This window comes from Centroberyx affinis, unplaced genomic scaffold, assembly GCF_046629955.1.
Source record: "Centroberyx affinis isolate AG114_WGS23_722 - 3 ecotype Tasmania unplaced genomic scaffold, CSIRO-AGI_Caff_v1 ptg001479l_1, whole genome shotgun sequence".
Taxonomy (NCBI): domain Eukaryota; kingdom Metazoa; phylum Chordata; class Actinopteri; order Beryciformes; family Berycidae; genus Centroberyx; species Centroberyx affinis.
Genome location: NW_027279947.1, coordinates 285,956 through 299,854, shown reverse-complemented (window position 1 = coordinate 299,854; position 13,899 = coordinate 285,956). Strand labels below are relative to the sequence as shown.

The following is a 13,899-nucleotide window of genomic DNA, read 5'->3' as shown; positions in this document are numbered from 1 at the left end:
TTTTTGTTTATTGCATTGACCTTGCATGAGATGTACAGTACAGGGCAGGCACAGTCACAAGGTGGCCTGGAGGCCTGCAGGCTGAATCAGGACACTCTCTCTCTCTCTCTCTCTCTCTCTCTCTCTCTCTCTCTCTCTCTCTCTCTCTCTCTGTGTGTTTACTGGTCCATGGCGCGGCAGAAGGTCCTGTCCTGGTTGGTGATGAGCAGCTTGTCCACGCTGACTCCGGCAGAGGCCAGGATGCTGTGCAGGTAATCGATGGTCTGCCCGGGCAGGGTGGGCTGCCTGCTCATGATCCAGGCAAAGTCCACATGGAACAGGCCGTAGTCGGTGCAGCTGTAGACGAGGGCGTAGCCGTCGTAGTTGGTGGACAGCACCCAGTAGGGGGCAGGGGGGGAGTCTGGTGGGGCGGAGGACACGGGACAGTCAAGATCTCTAACATATTCTGACTGAGAGACGTAAAGCAGCTGCTGCGTTACATTACATGTTTTCAACAAGTAGGAAAAAGTGGTCGTATACGGCTGGCTGTATTATCTACAGCATCTTCGCCAACCAGTTGGTGTTCCCCAACATGAATATTTATTATATGAATATGCAAATGTTATGAGACACTCCCCCTACAATTGGCTGCACCTGCTGCCAAACGTATACACAGTATATCTTTGTTTTGCCCGTAATTTCCCTGATGAAGACTAGTGTTGTCAAAACATTGGCTTTAATAAGTATACAATGCATTGAGGCATTATTGACCTGTAGTCAGCACCTCTCTAATACTGGTGTGTGTCCCTGCCCATATAGTTTTCAATATTTCTGCATTTGATACATCATCTATCTTTAAAGACGATGCTCAACAGCAGATTAGACCTTGGGACTGGTAATCTTTACAACGTCCCAGAGTGTAATGAATTAAAGATCCTTACTCTCAAAGAAGGAGACCTCCAGCTTGGCCGGCTCAGAGGGATCTTTGGCCTTGGCAGAGCCAGTGATGGCATTAATGGTCCCATCGGCACTGAAAGAAAAAGACAGTAAAAAGAAAAAAGATAAGTAGAAACATACCAAGTGTTTTATCTATCTGACTTCTCTAAATTTCAGCTTTTAAAGGCCCAAACTGTAATTGTAGTACAGTGTTTTCTGGGCAGGAACATTTTTTTCTTGAAAGTTTGAGTTTTTGATGTAATGACTGTCAGTATAAATTTAAACTAAACTTTAATTTTACAGGCTGCAAAAGGTATATTACATTCATAATGGTTTTAAACAATGCAGTAAAAATAGACCTGTGTTTTTAGTTATGTTTATAATTTTATAAATCATATTCGTAAAGAGCATGTATGAATATACTCAAACCTTTGATGGCCAAATTAATCCTAAACCTTTTTATTTTTACAGTCTGTTTGAAGTCATACTTTACTGTAATAACTGAAGATGCAGTATCTTCTTACAGCAGCTCCCTGTTGAGGACACCAACCACTCCAGGACTCCTCAGGCTGTAGGTGGCAGTGCTGCACTCGCCTTTCTGGAAGACGTCCGGCAGCTTCTGGATCCCATACCACCCCCAAGATACTGCAGAGAGAGACACAGTAGCACATGGGACATAAGGCTGTGAAGCTCACTGGTTGGTACAGCATGAGGTATTAAATGGTCAATGTTCACTTAGTAGGAGTCAATCATCCTGGAATGCCTCGTTTGTTTTATTCTGCACAAAGAAAGAAAGCTGCCGTTGTCCCATACTGCATATATAATATTAACGATTTGCACAAAAAAAAGGAGTTTGAGGAGTTTATTCACCCTGGCGGCATCAAAGTTCTCCTGAACAGCGGGCCTGGGGCATTTTCCAGGCAGGATGACCTGAGCGCTGGCTGCCAGGACAGACCTGGACAGTCTTCATCTCACCACGACCTGCAGAGGACAAAACAGAACACGATCACAGAGGACGTCATCCTTATTTTTGAGTCATTCAGATTTAAAATATGAAAATCGTGTCAGCAACATTCATAGGGTTTTGGGAGAGAGTCTGCTCACCTCACCTGTATGTAATCAGGAGTACTACCTGGTAGCAGTGACATTCAGAGTTTTATAGAAAGGACCTGCAGCTACATCAGTGACCGTGTTCTTCTGCCCCTCCTCCCTATTTACATGTGAGGTGATCTTTGAAGAGTAGTGGGGACTGGAGTGTGTGAGAATTGGCACCTGTTCAAATGGGTATTTATGTTATTTAAACAGGCCTGTGACCTAAAGAAGTGAGGACTGATGGGTTAGTGGCATAGTCAGGTTATTGTAGAACTCTGAAGCACATACAATATCATACCTATGGGCTATTCTAGTATACACAGATTTATGAGATGCATGGATATTGAATATGATATAATCTTTTTGCAAAAAAGTCCCAGTTCAAATTTGAAGGTCTAGGTTCGGGTTGCGCCGTACCTCAATATCGCCAAATTATCATGATGCTTATCCCTTACAATACTGCCAATGATTTTGAAGTCTGGTCGCGCTGAAAGTATAGGTTTTGTAGAGAAGTTAATTATGGCACCAACAACAGCTTCAACTGTTCAGTGTTAATCTATTTATTAGTTTATTTGATGGGCCATATTGATAAACATTTATGTAAATGTGCCAAAGTTAGCCAAAAAAGCTAGTTTTCATCTGTAGCGCCTGTCCCACTGTCATTAATGTATGTATTAATGTATGTTTTGTAATATATTAAGTACACATTTTGTCTGCAGTATAGAATCGTCTGTTTTATCTCAAGCTTGGTTCAGAAGAGCACTTTTGTTTGTTACTGTGCTATCTTTCTGTTTTAGATAAATCTGTGTTTACTGTTTGGTTTGATGCTGAGTAGTTTCACTGAAACTAGTAGATAGTTTTAAATTTCAAAGTCTTTGGCTAGGGAAAGGCCAGTTGGTGTTCAAGTAGTTGGCAACACTTGAGCAGATAACACATAAGGATAAAGGCCTGCTCAAGCATTTATCTGGGGCATTTTTGCCTTTATTAGATAGATATTAGTGATGAGAGACAGGAAAGGTTGGGAGAGAGAAGGGGATGAGCACTCAGCGACCAGGACGTCCCACACAGGACAACATATACTAAACACACAAGCTACCAGCAACAAGCAATTTTCAGTATTCTTTTGTGTGTTGTTGCAGCGCTGATTAGTATTATATTATATTCTTGGTCAGGTATAGTCATGTAGGGTAAAATTGTGATATCATGGCAGCCTTGGTCTGGGTTGCTACAAAGGTTATGAACAATAAACCTACTGAGAAAACTGTTATTGTGGGTCAAAACTCCACCAAGTAAAATTTGTATTTATATTTATCTTATATTCTCTCTCTGATTGCTGTCAGTTATTGTTCCAAAAACTCTGCCAATCGTTTGAGAAAAAAAGTGTCTTTTTTAAAATCCATTTAAAAATGTTTTGTGGCATTTTGTGGATTCCCTTTGATTCAAATCAGGTGTTTGATCAGCCCCCTTCAGACTGAGAGCATCAGATATTTCACTAAAAATGTTTGTACTCCCTTTAGAGAAGAACTTACTTCTGACATAGTAGATTTATTTTATGGTTACCTGCTTAAAATCAAAGGCAAAATGTTATCTTTTTTATTGGTATTTGTGATAGAATTACTGTTTATTTTTATTTTTTGAGCAGGTCACTATAAAACACATTCATTATGCCAATCGGTAGTTGTTTCTCTGAAAGTAATACAATCAGGATCTAAGGATTTTCAGTTATTTCAGGGATTCTTGATCCTGAAGAATCCTACTACCTGGATCTTACTGTGATCAAGAGCTAAACAAGATTGCCACCAGGGATAGTGCGAAATGCGTAATGCTGCACCTTAGAGGGATTAAGCGTTAGTACAGTTGTCACTCAGTGGGAAAGAAAACAGACAATGCAGGTCATCCGGACACCAGATTGTTATGGATTTTAGAAGACGGTCCGGGACCGAGTCCGCACCGACCGGTGGAATTTATAGCCCGGCCTGTTTCTTAAGGTTAAACCTGCTCTGATCCCTTCGCCTTACTGTGACTCTATAATGCTGGGTGCAAGCAAGCCGGACAGAAATCCCCTTTAAAAAGCTTACACCTAGCAGATTCTTAAATTAGCGGTTTACAGGTCCTAATACTCTGTTCACTTAATTCCTTAGTCCTATATTAGTGGTTTCTTCCTTTTTTCAGTAAAAATGACAATATGTTGTCTGGACAGCCAGACACACAGGTAAAACAGATACATGTTCTTCCCCTGTCTCTGTCTAATAATTATAACAAAACTGAGATACTGATCGAATACCAACATAATACTACTGTTGCTAATAGTCCTACTCAACTAAATACTATTAATATACTATTTATATTACCACTACACTATAACGCTACTGCTTGTACAACTACTACTACTACTACTATAATAATAATCATAATAATAATCATAATAATAATAATAATTATTATTATTATTAGTAGTAGTAGTAGTAGTATTCATATTATTATTATTATTATTATTATTATTATTATTATTATTATTATTATTATTATTATAGAGCAACAAAAAATCCTTATGTGTTAAAAGTTGAAAGCAATAAAGCATGTATTAAGTTTAAGGTTTATAGTGTGTGCTGTGTGTGTGTGTGTGTGCATGAATGCATATGTTCCAGTGTACGCTTTTGTAGATATACAGTAGTACAGTAGTAGTGTTTCTGTGTGTGCGTGTGTGTGTGTGTGTGCGTATGTGTGTGTGTGTGCCTGTGTGTGTATGTGTGTATGGTCAAGCACATGCATGCTTCTGTACCACCATAGTGTGGTCAACTTGAGGGTCAGCGGAGGTGTGTTTGTGTGTGTGTGTGTGTGTGTGTGGTAAGCAACACAGCAGTGTACTGACCCCTGCTTAGCCTCCCACGAGCTCCATGCTGGGAGAGAGAGAGATAGAAACACCAAACTGCCCCCCTCCTTCATGTCTGCTGTTTAGCAGAATCACCAATTGTGCATACCTAGCTGTTAACTAATACCCTTTATCCTCCCTAAGCATTAAAAAAACATAATTCAAGGAAGTGCAGGCCCATGCTATAAGCGGTTGGTGAGCACAAACTGTCAGATTAAGAGGTCTGAGAGGATGATCTGGCCAACACATTTAGGCGGATTTCTAGCAAATTACCACCAAGCATGTGTGGGTCAACCCCTCGGCACCCTAGGGAGCGCAATATCTCCGACTCAAACTAGACATGTGAAGGAAAACAAAAACAAGACTGATCGTTGTCTGCGACCAGGACCGTGCAGCTTCTCTGCATGTGGCCACGCAGCAGTTAGGGGGCGGCCATTTTGCCATTGGAAACGGAAGCTAAGCATTTAGGTGTCTTAACCACAGCCTAAAGTGCTAACAAGGGATTAGTGAGGTAAACGTTGAAAGAGGTTTAGCGCTCCATGCTTAGGGCCAGTGCTGCACCAGTAATTACACATCAGTTGCAAGGTGCGGAAGCAGTTGGATGGGAGATCACAGTGATGTCAGGACAGGGAGGGCTTACCACGGGAGATAAGGCCAGCTAATGGAGATGAAATGAATCGGTATTTAAAAGGTCTTTTTTAGTTAAGGCAGTTAGCTGGCACCAGACTGAGGTTGGACCAGTTGGCTGATCAGTGGGAGGCCGTTCAGTTGTGAGTGAAGCAGGTGGAGAGCCAGGTCTTGTGAGCAGCTTGAGTGTTGTGTTTACTTTTTTTAACTTACACTTCACTTATTTTTCACCTGAATTGGGGAAAATCCAGTTCCAGACTCTGCTCACTGGTGGGAACTTGAAGGTGAGTCAACTAAAACTTCCTCTGTTGATATTTCCCGCTCTCTTCTTCTCTATCCCTCCCTCTTCCTCGTGTTCCTCTTTGCGACTTGTTGATTTGTTCAGGGGTTTTTGTCTTTTTTCTTAAAAGTCACATTCACTCTCTGTTGGTATTCTTGTAAAAGCACAAAATCAAAATAGTATGTTTTAGAGCGTAATCTGTAGCAATAAATGGTATAAATATCTGATGATCCCTTAGCATGTGATTAACCTGCAGACTTAGCAGAACCACCTTGAAATCTGTGCAAATAATTAAATAAATTAATCAAAATTTTATCGCCATGCAAAAAATTTTAATCATAAATTTCAGTGTGTAAACTGCAAGCAGTAAATGGTATAAATGGCTACTGATCGCTCAGCATGTGAGTAATCTAAAGACTTATGCGATTACACTACAACCTTGAAATCTGTATAATAATTAGCCTAGATTTTGAAAATAGCACCGATTGAAATGTAATGTAATGTAAAAATAGCCAGCTGGAAACAATAATGTCACAGCAATGATAAAATATATGCTGCATCGGCCTTTGGCTCTTTTCAGCTGTATCTCTATTATGTTTTATTTATATATAACGATTATCTTATATCTATATAAATAATCACCATGTTTTTTCAACAGTTTGTCATTATGAGCTTATGACACTGCAAACAAATCTTAAATCAATACTCGCTGCAGCTTGCCACTCATTTCAGGCTTAAACAGCCCATGAAATCTAATCTTCCTCATGCAACCCATGAAAGAATATGCATGGTTTTAGCATGTGTGTGTCGTGCAGGGGATTAGGCGGGCTAGACAATGCTTCTGTCTTGTCTGATATGACCTCCTCAGGGCTCCATCTAAGTCGTCAGCAATTTTTCCCTTTAATTCATTCTTGTAATGAGATTAACCAGGCAACCAGCAAATCCCAGCAGTCCAATCCCTGGGTTTGGTCACTGCGGCGCGGCCTCTACTTGTCTAGGAAACATGACGAGACGGTTTCAACACTGCGTTTGTCAGCTTTCGCAAAATGCTAATGCTAGGGGTCTTTCACTTAAAATTTTCACTTTAAATTCTGTAAATACTAGAGAAGAAGGTTGAGCGGCGTCATAGTTTTCAACATTTGAAAAGAGGCATCCAATAAACGTCCAAGAATTGTAATGCGTCACTAAGTATACTCTCACATGGTTCATAGTCCGATTTGACTTTATGTAAGGAGAGACTTAATACAAAATGGCATCAGAGCTGTGTTTGCACGCTCTGGAGATCTTCGTGAATGAAAGATGTGGCTTTGGTAAAAGGTTTGTGTTGACTTGTAGAAGTTTCCTTCTCACAGCTCAAGTTCAAACAAGCTCCTCTGTTCCTGAGGCGGTAATATTTTGGCTGAACACTGCCTGAGCGCCGGTCTACTTCAAGGACTGTGATGCTCTGTTTCTGCAGCGGTTTACAGATCAAACATGTTTGTTCTTGGTTTAAGTGTGTAGCCCTGTTTGTTTTATCTTGAAGATTTACTCAGGATAAAACTGCTCAACAAATCTGTGAGTTGCTGTTCATACAGACAAACAACAATATTAAAAAAAGCCAAATAATCTTGCAATATTTACAGTTGTTTACAGTATCATGCATGGAAGTCTGAGTCAGTAATTCCCAGTGGATTGTACGTCACGGCATTAATACATTACAGCATAAAGCTCAAAGCTTAGAGCCCACTTGGGAATTACAAGGACATAAACATTAAAACACATTTCTGCCCGTTTGCTGATGTGAGCTGTTATGACATTGGGCGAAAAGGAGAGAGAGAAGCAGGGTGCATGTGTGTGCGCCACATAGCTCCACATAAACCGATTGCATCCCCAGATTTATCCCCAAGGTGTTTTTAGGACATCCTGGGGGCTAATGGAGGCTAATAGGCTTAGCACTTAGGGTGTATTGTCCGGGATGCTTACAGGCAAGGTTTGCTGAGGGTAAAACTCTAAACGTGAGGATTACCTCCAACACATCCCTTTAAAGTGCTGTATAGCCAGGACTTAGCTAATAGGATCCTGGGGGGGAGCAGGGGCCTGGGAAGGTGGGGATGGGGGGAGGGCCATGCCAGCAGGCCGGTCCGCAGGCCGGTCAGCAGATGTAGCTAGCAGACTGCTGCTGGACTAACAGGCGGATTACAGCCCTCAGATTAGACAGGCTTGTGAGGGAACCTGAGGGACTGTGGATAACGCACAGGGCAAATCTTATGACTGGGGGGAGGGGGACAGCAGAGATAATGCGGCCAAGTGCATGTACACAGTCTCATCATTTTATACACAAGCATATGAACACTACTAAACACATGTATATGAATCAGATAAAAGATTTTAAGCAGTATAAACTAATATCATTAAGACTCATTTTGGCTCATTTTTGCCCAGCTCAGATTTAGGTTCTTCTATTCAAAAAGCACGACACACCCTGGCCCTGGATTAGCAGAACTGGATTACTGCGCTGTCGTTTACAGTATCATATTTGGTAATGGGATTTCTGCAGTGTAGAAGGCTAATTGGAGGTGTCTAAGTCGATTGTGCCTGTGTACACAAGCTGCTGGCTCAGCCAAGAACAATGTGGCCACTTGGGGTTTTGTGCGTGTGTGTGTGTGTGTGTGTGTGTGTGTGTGTGTGTGTGTGTGTGCTTGTATTTCTACACTTACACTACACTTACAAGGACTAAATGGACAGAAATCCTCCAAAATTATGACTTTTTGCAGTTCCCCACTTCTTACTTTTGTTAGTTTGGGGTTAGGACTTGGGTTTGAGGTTATAAAGATACAATGAGGATTAGGTTTAGAAGGTGATGGTAAAGGTTAAGGTTAAAGTTGGTTTAGGATTAGGACTTGGGTTCAGGGTTAAGGTGAGAAGTAGGGTGAGGTTAGCTAGAGTAAGAGTTAAGGTTAGGGTTAGGAGTTGGGGAATGAACGTAGTCAATGAAGGTCTCCACAAGTACAGTAATACAAACACGTGTGTGTCTCTGTGTGTGCGTGTGCCCAGATGCCATATTGCCCATCTTACTCCTTTTTGTCATGCTAATGAACCCTCAGCTTTATGGAGGCATCTAAGTGATACGACTGGTACAGTGTGCCAGTCTGCTCTAACCACTGGGAAGACATTTCAAGTTCACTAATCAGGCACAACAAATACATCTGTAACAAAAAAGAATCTTCTATGCTGTAAAAATGTAATTTACTTGGGAAAATAAGAAAAATATTGAATGTTTTACTCATGCTTTGCTTCTCTGTGGGATGATGGGTTCCAGCGTGTGATGATTACATGTTCTTCTTCTAAGGGAAAAATAATGCTTCTGAAGTTACATTTTGGCACAATGCTAAGTGAGCAGCAATAGCTCCATAATGTATAGATCAGTGCTGCACCCTAGTGGTACCAAATGGAAATTACAAAGTCTCTACACTGCTGCTTACACTGGTAGAATTAACATTTGCCATAAGCTGATTTATATTCTAAAGTGTGCTGATGTAGCAGTGTAGCTCAGCCTGAAGTCTGGTTATACATCATGACATATCAGTACAATAGAGAACAATAGATCATACCCACCCAAAATGTTACTGTTTTGTCGGCACAAATTTTAAGTCAGCGAAAAACTTCAGTAATATTCCATAGTCAACAATTTTGTCAGAGTAGGCATTTTTCAAATGCTGTATATCTCATGTTGTCAGTGCAACTCTTCATTTCATATTCTTTTAACTTTTTGACTTCCACAGCATTCACGTGGAGGTCAAAGGTCGTGTCATGACTCCACGGGAACAGCTGAGGAAGATGACGGCGCTGGGGGAGCAGGGGGCTTTGGATGAGAAGCACTGGTACCGTCTGGTCAACGGCATATCGGCTGGAGGTGAGAGAGGGGATAGTGCAGAGGAGTCTGAGCATCACAAAAAACATTCATATTAAATAGTGTTGTCTTGGGGTCTATTAGTGCACCAGACCTGGGTCAAATGCTATTTCCATTGCTTTGCTTTGTTCTAGAGCAATTAGGTTACAAATTGGCAGGATTTGCCACATAGTACGATACAATGAATGTTTGAGAGTTTAGACTACCACAAGAAAGTATATAGAAGTACATTTTGTATACTTTTCTGTGATTGACAACTTTCCTGACACTATTTGAATTCCGAATGTGGTACACCCCACCCATTTGGAGCTCCAACCAAAGTTAAAACATATATTTGAAGCAGGTCTGACATGCATTGATTTAGCTGAATGGTAGTGAAGCTATACTGGCTTCTCAGAGATCTTATGGTGTTTTATTCTCATCCAGAGCTGAGGCAGAGGCAGGAGCTGATGATGAGGAACCAGATGGCCATGGCTCCACAGATCCTGGCCCAGGGGCAGCAGAGGCTACAGGGCGTCCCTGCACAGTTTGAACCTCGCTTCATGGAGAGGTTTGTTCCTTTTTTCCATTTTTTAAACAGTACTTCCTTGGTTACAGAGGAGAAGATTTGGCTGCTTACAACAAATGCGAGGAAACTCCAGCAAACTCTACCGTGCAATTAAAACTTTTTATTGAAAAAAAGCATTCAGTGTTTTCAGCCTTGTTACCTACCTCAGCGATAATGTCATTCCTAAACCAAAATATACCATAGCCATCAACTCTATTGCAGCCATTAAAGATGCAAACAGCTGATTTTATGTCTGTAGATGCCTTTGAAAGTTGTAGTTTTTGGATTTCGATGACATATCTACATGAGACCATTACCCCCTTCTCTCCTCTGACTGACCTTCGATGCATTTCTCCACTTAGGGAGATGGTCCAGCCCACTGAGATGGTATCATCGGAGGCCAGACAGATGCACATGGGAGCTCACCTGGGTCCTCCTCTACCCCCACATGCCAATGTCCTGCCTGGGAGAGCCTACCCTGGAGCAGGTGAGCATGGGTCTGAGAAAATTCCCAAACTGTCTCTAGTTTCAGGGAGTGAGAATATTGTTAACACCCCCTCTCTATTGCTCTTTCTCCTTCTCTGCAGGCTATGGCTTCTTGCCCTCAGAGCCCATGGAAACAGTTGCCCGGCGACAGGAGCTCATTCACAAGCAGAATATAGCCAGGTACTGTGTGCGGAATATCATCAGCATATCACACACATTCCACCTCCACTTAGGTCACTGCTTGACACTCCACTGAATAAAGCTGAATATCTCAGAAACATTTCATACATGCTCAGACTTTATTCAGTTCCCTCTGATTCCACCAAGGCTGGTATTATGGTTCGATCATCATTGTTGTGCAAATATGTCTAAGAAATGTTTGATCCCATACAGAATGGAGATGAATGCCATCCTGCATCAGAAGGAGCTGGAGAATGCACATCAAAAGGGACTGATGGGAATAGACAATCCCATGGCGTACCCGTCCAACCCCATGGGGTTCAGAGGCCGCCAGCGCATGCCCGACGGCCACGACGTCTTCGTCCACCGCCCCACCCTGGATGAACTGCACTCCAACAGCATTCTCATGTCGGCAAGCCCCTACCCACCAATCAGCACGCTCCACAGAGAGAGGGGGCGCAGGGCCGGCAGAAGACCGACGACTCACAAGAGCGCAGAGAGCCATGTGGCCAGCCTGAAGGGCCAGACGGAAGATAAAAGTGTAGAACAGAGTCCAGGAGCCACTTCGGGGGAGGAGAAGGAGACGGAGGCGAAGGGGGACATGGGAGAGGAGGGCGCCACCGGCAAGACGCATCACCAAACCAAAATGGACTCCGAACTCGCCGCAGGAGGCAGGAAGAGCTACAAAGAAGGGGAGCAAGGCCTGCGCAAAGCCTGTGTCAACAGCCAAGATGGCTGCTCAGATGTGGCCAACAGTGGTGCCAGTGACAAAGACATGTCTAGCCAATGCTCTGCGTTCCAGGACAAGTTCATGTATCCCTCCTCTGGCGGACCTCTCGCTGGCATGCCTTACATGTTCCCCGTCCCTGGAAATGGCCTCCTTCCACCTGGTGCGTTTGAAAAAATCTAGAGATACATTGCAATGTTTAAAAATGTGGAACCATTCTTTGATCAATTATTTAACTAGTACACTTCAGCACCAAAAATTGTTTTAAATCATTTATTTTAAATATTTTTTTTTTTGTTCAGGCCCACCCAATCTCTTTCTCAATGGTGAAGATGTGTCCGAGGACATAAGGAAGTGGACAGTGGATGATGTTTACAACTTCATCAACAGTATACCCACCTGCTCAGAATACGCTCAGGTTGGTACCTGCAATTTGAGTTGGAGTGTTTCTACTGTATTCTTTTGGCTGTGGCTGTTCTGTCTTGGTTGGTTGGCAGTAGTTGTTCTAATGTGAGGTGATTTCACTCTGCAGACATTTAAGGACCACATGATTGACGGGGAGACGCTGCCTCTCCTCTCAGAAGAACATCTACTGGACACACTGGGGCTCAAGCTGGGACCTGCGCTCAAGATCCGCTCACAGGTACGGAAAAACAGACGGACTCGGACTCAAACCTGAACATTTGCCTTTCCCGACATAAAAGAAAGAAACATCAAGATCAAACCTCTGTTCACTTAAAGCTGCACTAGATGACTTTCCATGTTGCCATGGCAGTGAGAGGTAACTGTTTTTAAAATTCTAACTTCAACACCCAGAAATGATGGCAAACTGTCTAATATTGGTGAGTCCAGCTTTCTCTGGACAGTGCTCACTCGCTGCTGTTTAGGAGACAGTTTTGTATTTTGATTTGTCACTACCTGTGCACAGAGAAGTGTCCATACCCGACACCAGAGTTTAATTTGGGTGAATCTACAGGGTCTCAATTTGTGGGGATGGGACACTCTTCTCTGTTGCAGCTCCACTTTTTGATTTAGGCTGATAAGACAGGTGTATTTTTACATAAAAATCTTGCCTAGTGTAGCTAGACCTGAAACCAGCATACAACATAAACATAGCACTCCTAATCCTCTCCCAATCCCTTACACACATACACACACACAAGCAACAGAAGCAATCCAAACAATAAGGAAACTCTGTGGCTTTAATTTTTCTATTCATCTTGCGTTGAGTCAGTTACTTACTTTTGCTCTTATCTGCTGGTTCAGTTATCTAAATGAGACAGAAAATACCTTGATGAGAGGAATCGTGAAGTTGTACTCTAAAATCACAGGCAGTGAACTTAACGATCTTAGTCATATCTATGAGAAGAGAGTTACTAAGAAAGCTCAGGATATTCTTCAGGACCCCCTGCACCCTCTCTCCTCTGAGGTTTCCCTTCTTCCCTCTGGGTGTAGGTACAGGCTCCTGAAAGGCAGCAGTAGCAGATTTCTGTGCTCTTTTTTTCCCAGAGGCAATCTGCAGATTAAATATGTAACCGTAGTTAGGCACAAGGTTTGGAACAAGGGTCGTTTCCTGCTTACGCATATAGGCCTACAGCTTTTTGTTATATATAAATGATATTGTGTGATACTGTGTGTTTTTGTAATTTGTGGTTATGTTCCCTTGATGTTTTTGTGTATTCTAACTGCTTGCTGTGAAACGAATTGCCCCATTTGGAGATAATTAAGATTTCTCTACTCTAATAATCTGTGGTGTCTAATATATGTCTATTCTCTTCACTCCTCCACAGGTGTCCCGGCGCCTGGGCAGCATGTTCTACATGATGAACCTGCCGCTCTCCACTGCCACCCTGCAGGCCGCTCCTGAGAAGCCCGGGGACCGCTCGTCAGAGATCGGCTCCCCTGTCAACTGTAACAGCGAGGAGATGGTGGCGAGTCCAAGAGACCCCGACGTCCTCAAATCCACGGAGCACCTCCACGAGGCAGAAAACAATTCCCCTCCCTCTGCCAGCAGTGAGACGGCCTGATCAGCGCTGATATGAGCTGCATCATGTGGATGGATGCTAACCCAACCAGGCCCAATCTGTAATTGCAGCATGGCGCTCACTGTTGAAATGCTGTTGCCCCACTAGTGGTTTTGTTTACATAATGATTTATTGGATTGAAAATGCTTTTTTCACTATTTATTGCCTGGGCTTTTGATACAAGGGTTCACCCTAGGCCTAGGTGTCAGCTAAACATGAGTTTTACATGTATTTTTCATGTGTTTTGTAGTGTATTTGTA

General features: G+C 42.6%; 1 protein-coding gene and 1 pseudogene across 1 annotated transcript; one reads left to right on the top strand and one right to left on the bottom strand.

Moving 5' to 3' along the window:
• Positions 1-158: 158 nt before the first annotated feature.
• LOC139650302 (apolipoprotein D-like) lies at positions 159-6,995 on the bottom strand (annotated as a pseudogene).
• A 2,580-nt stretch (positions 6,996-9,575) lies between these two features.
• Positions 9,576-13,642, top strand: samd7 (sterile alpha motif domain containing 7). The gene is made up of 8 exons (XM_071526942.1): positions 9,576-9,678; positions 10,102-10,225; positions 10,585-10,709; positions 10,810-10,888; positions 11,102-11,778; positions 11,918-12,033; positions 12,148-12,258; positions 13,406-13,642. The coding sequence occupies exons 1-8, from the start codon at positions 9,576-9,578 to the stop codon at positions 13,640-13,642; spliced, it is 1,572 nt and encodes a 523-aa protein (XP_071383043.1).
• Positions 13,643-13,899: the final 257 nt, after the last annotated feature.

Bases quoted from the DNA above. Each gene is read 5' to 3' on its own strand.
- samd7 (XM_071526942.1), top strand. From the start codon at position 9,576: ATGACTCCACGGGAACAGCTGAGGAAGATGACGGCGCTGGGGGAGCAG. The intron at 10,226-10,584 runs GTTTGTTCCTTT...TTCTCCACTTAG, and splicing joins GAACCTCGCTTCATGGAGAG to GGAGATGGTCCAGCCCACTG. The intron at 10,889-11,101 runs GTACTGTGTGCG...GATCCCATACAG, and splicing joins CACAAGCAGAATATAGCCAG to AATGGAGATGAATGCCATCC.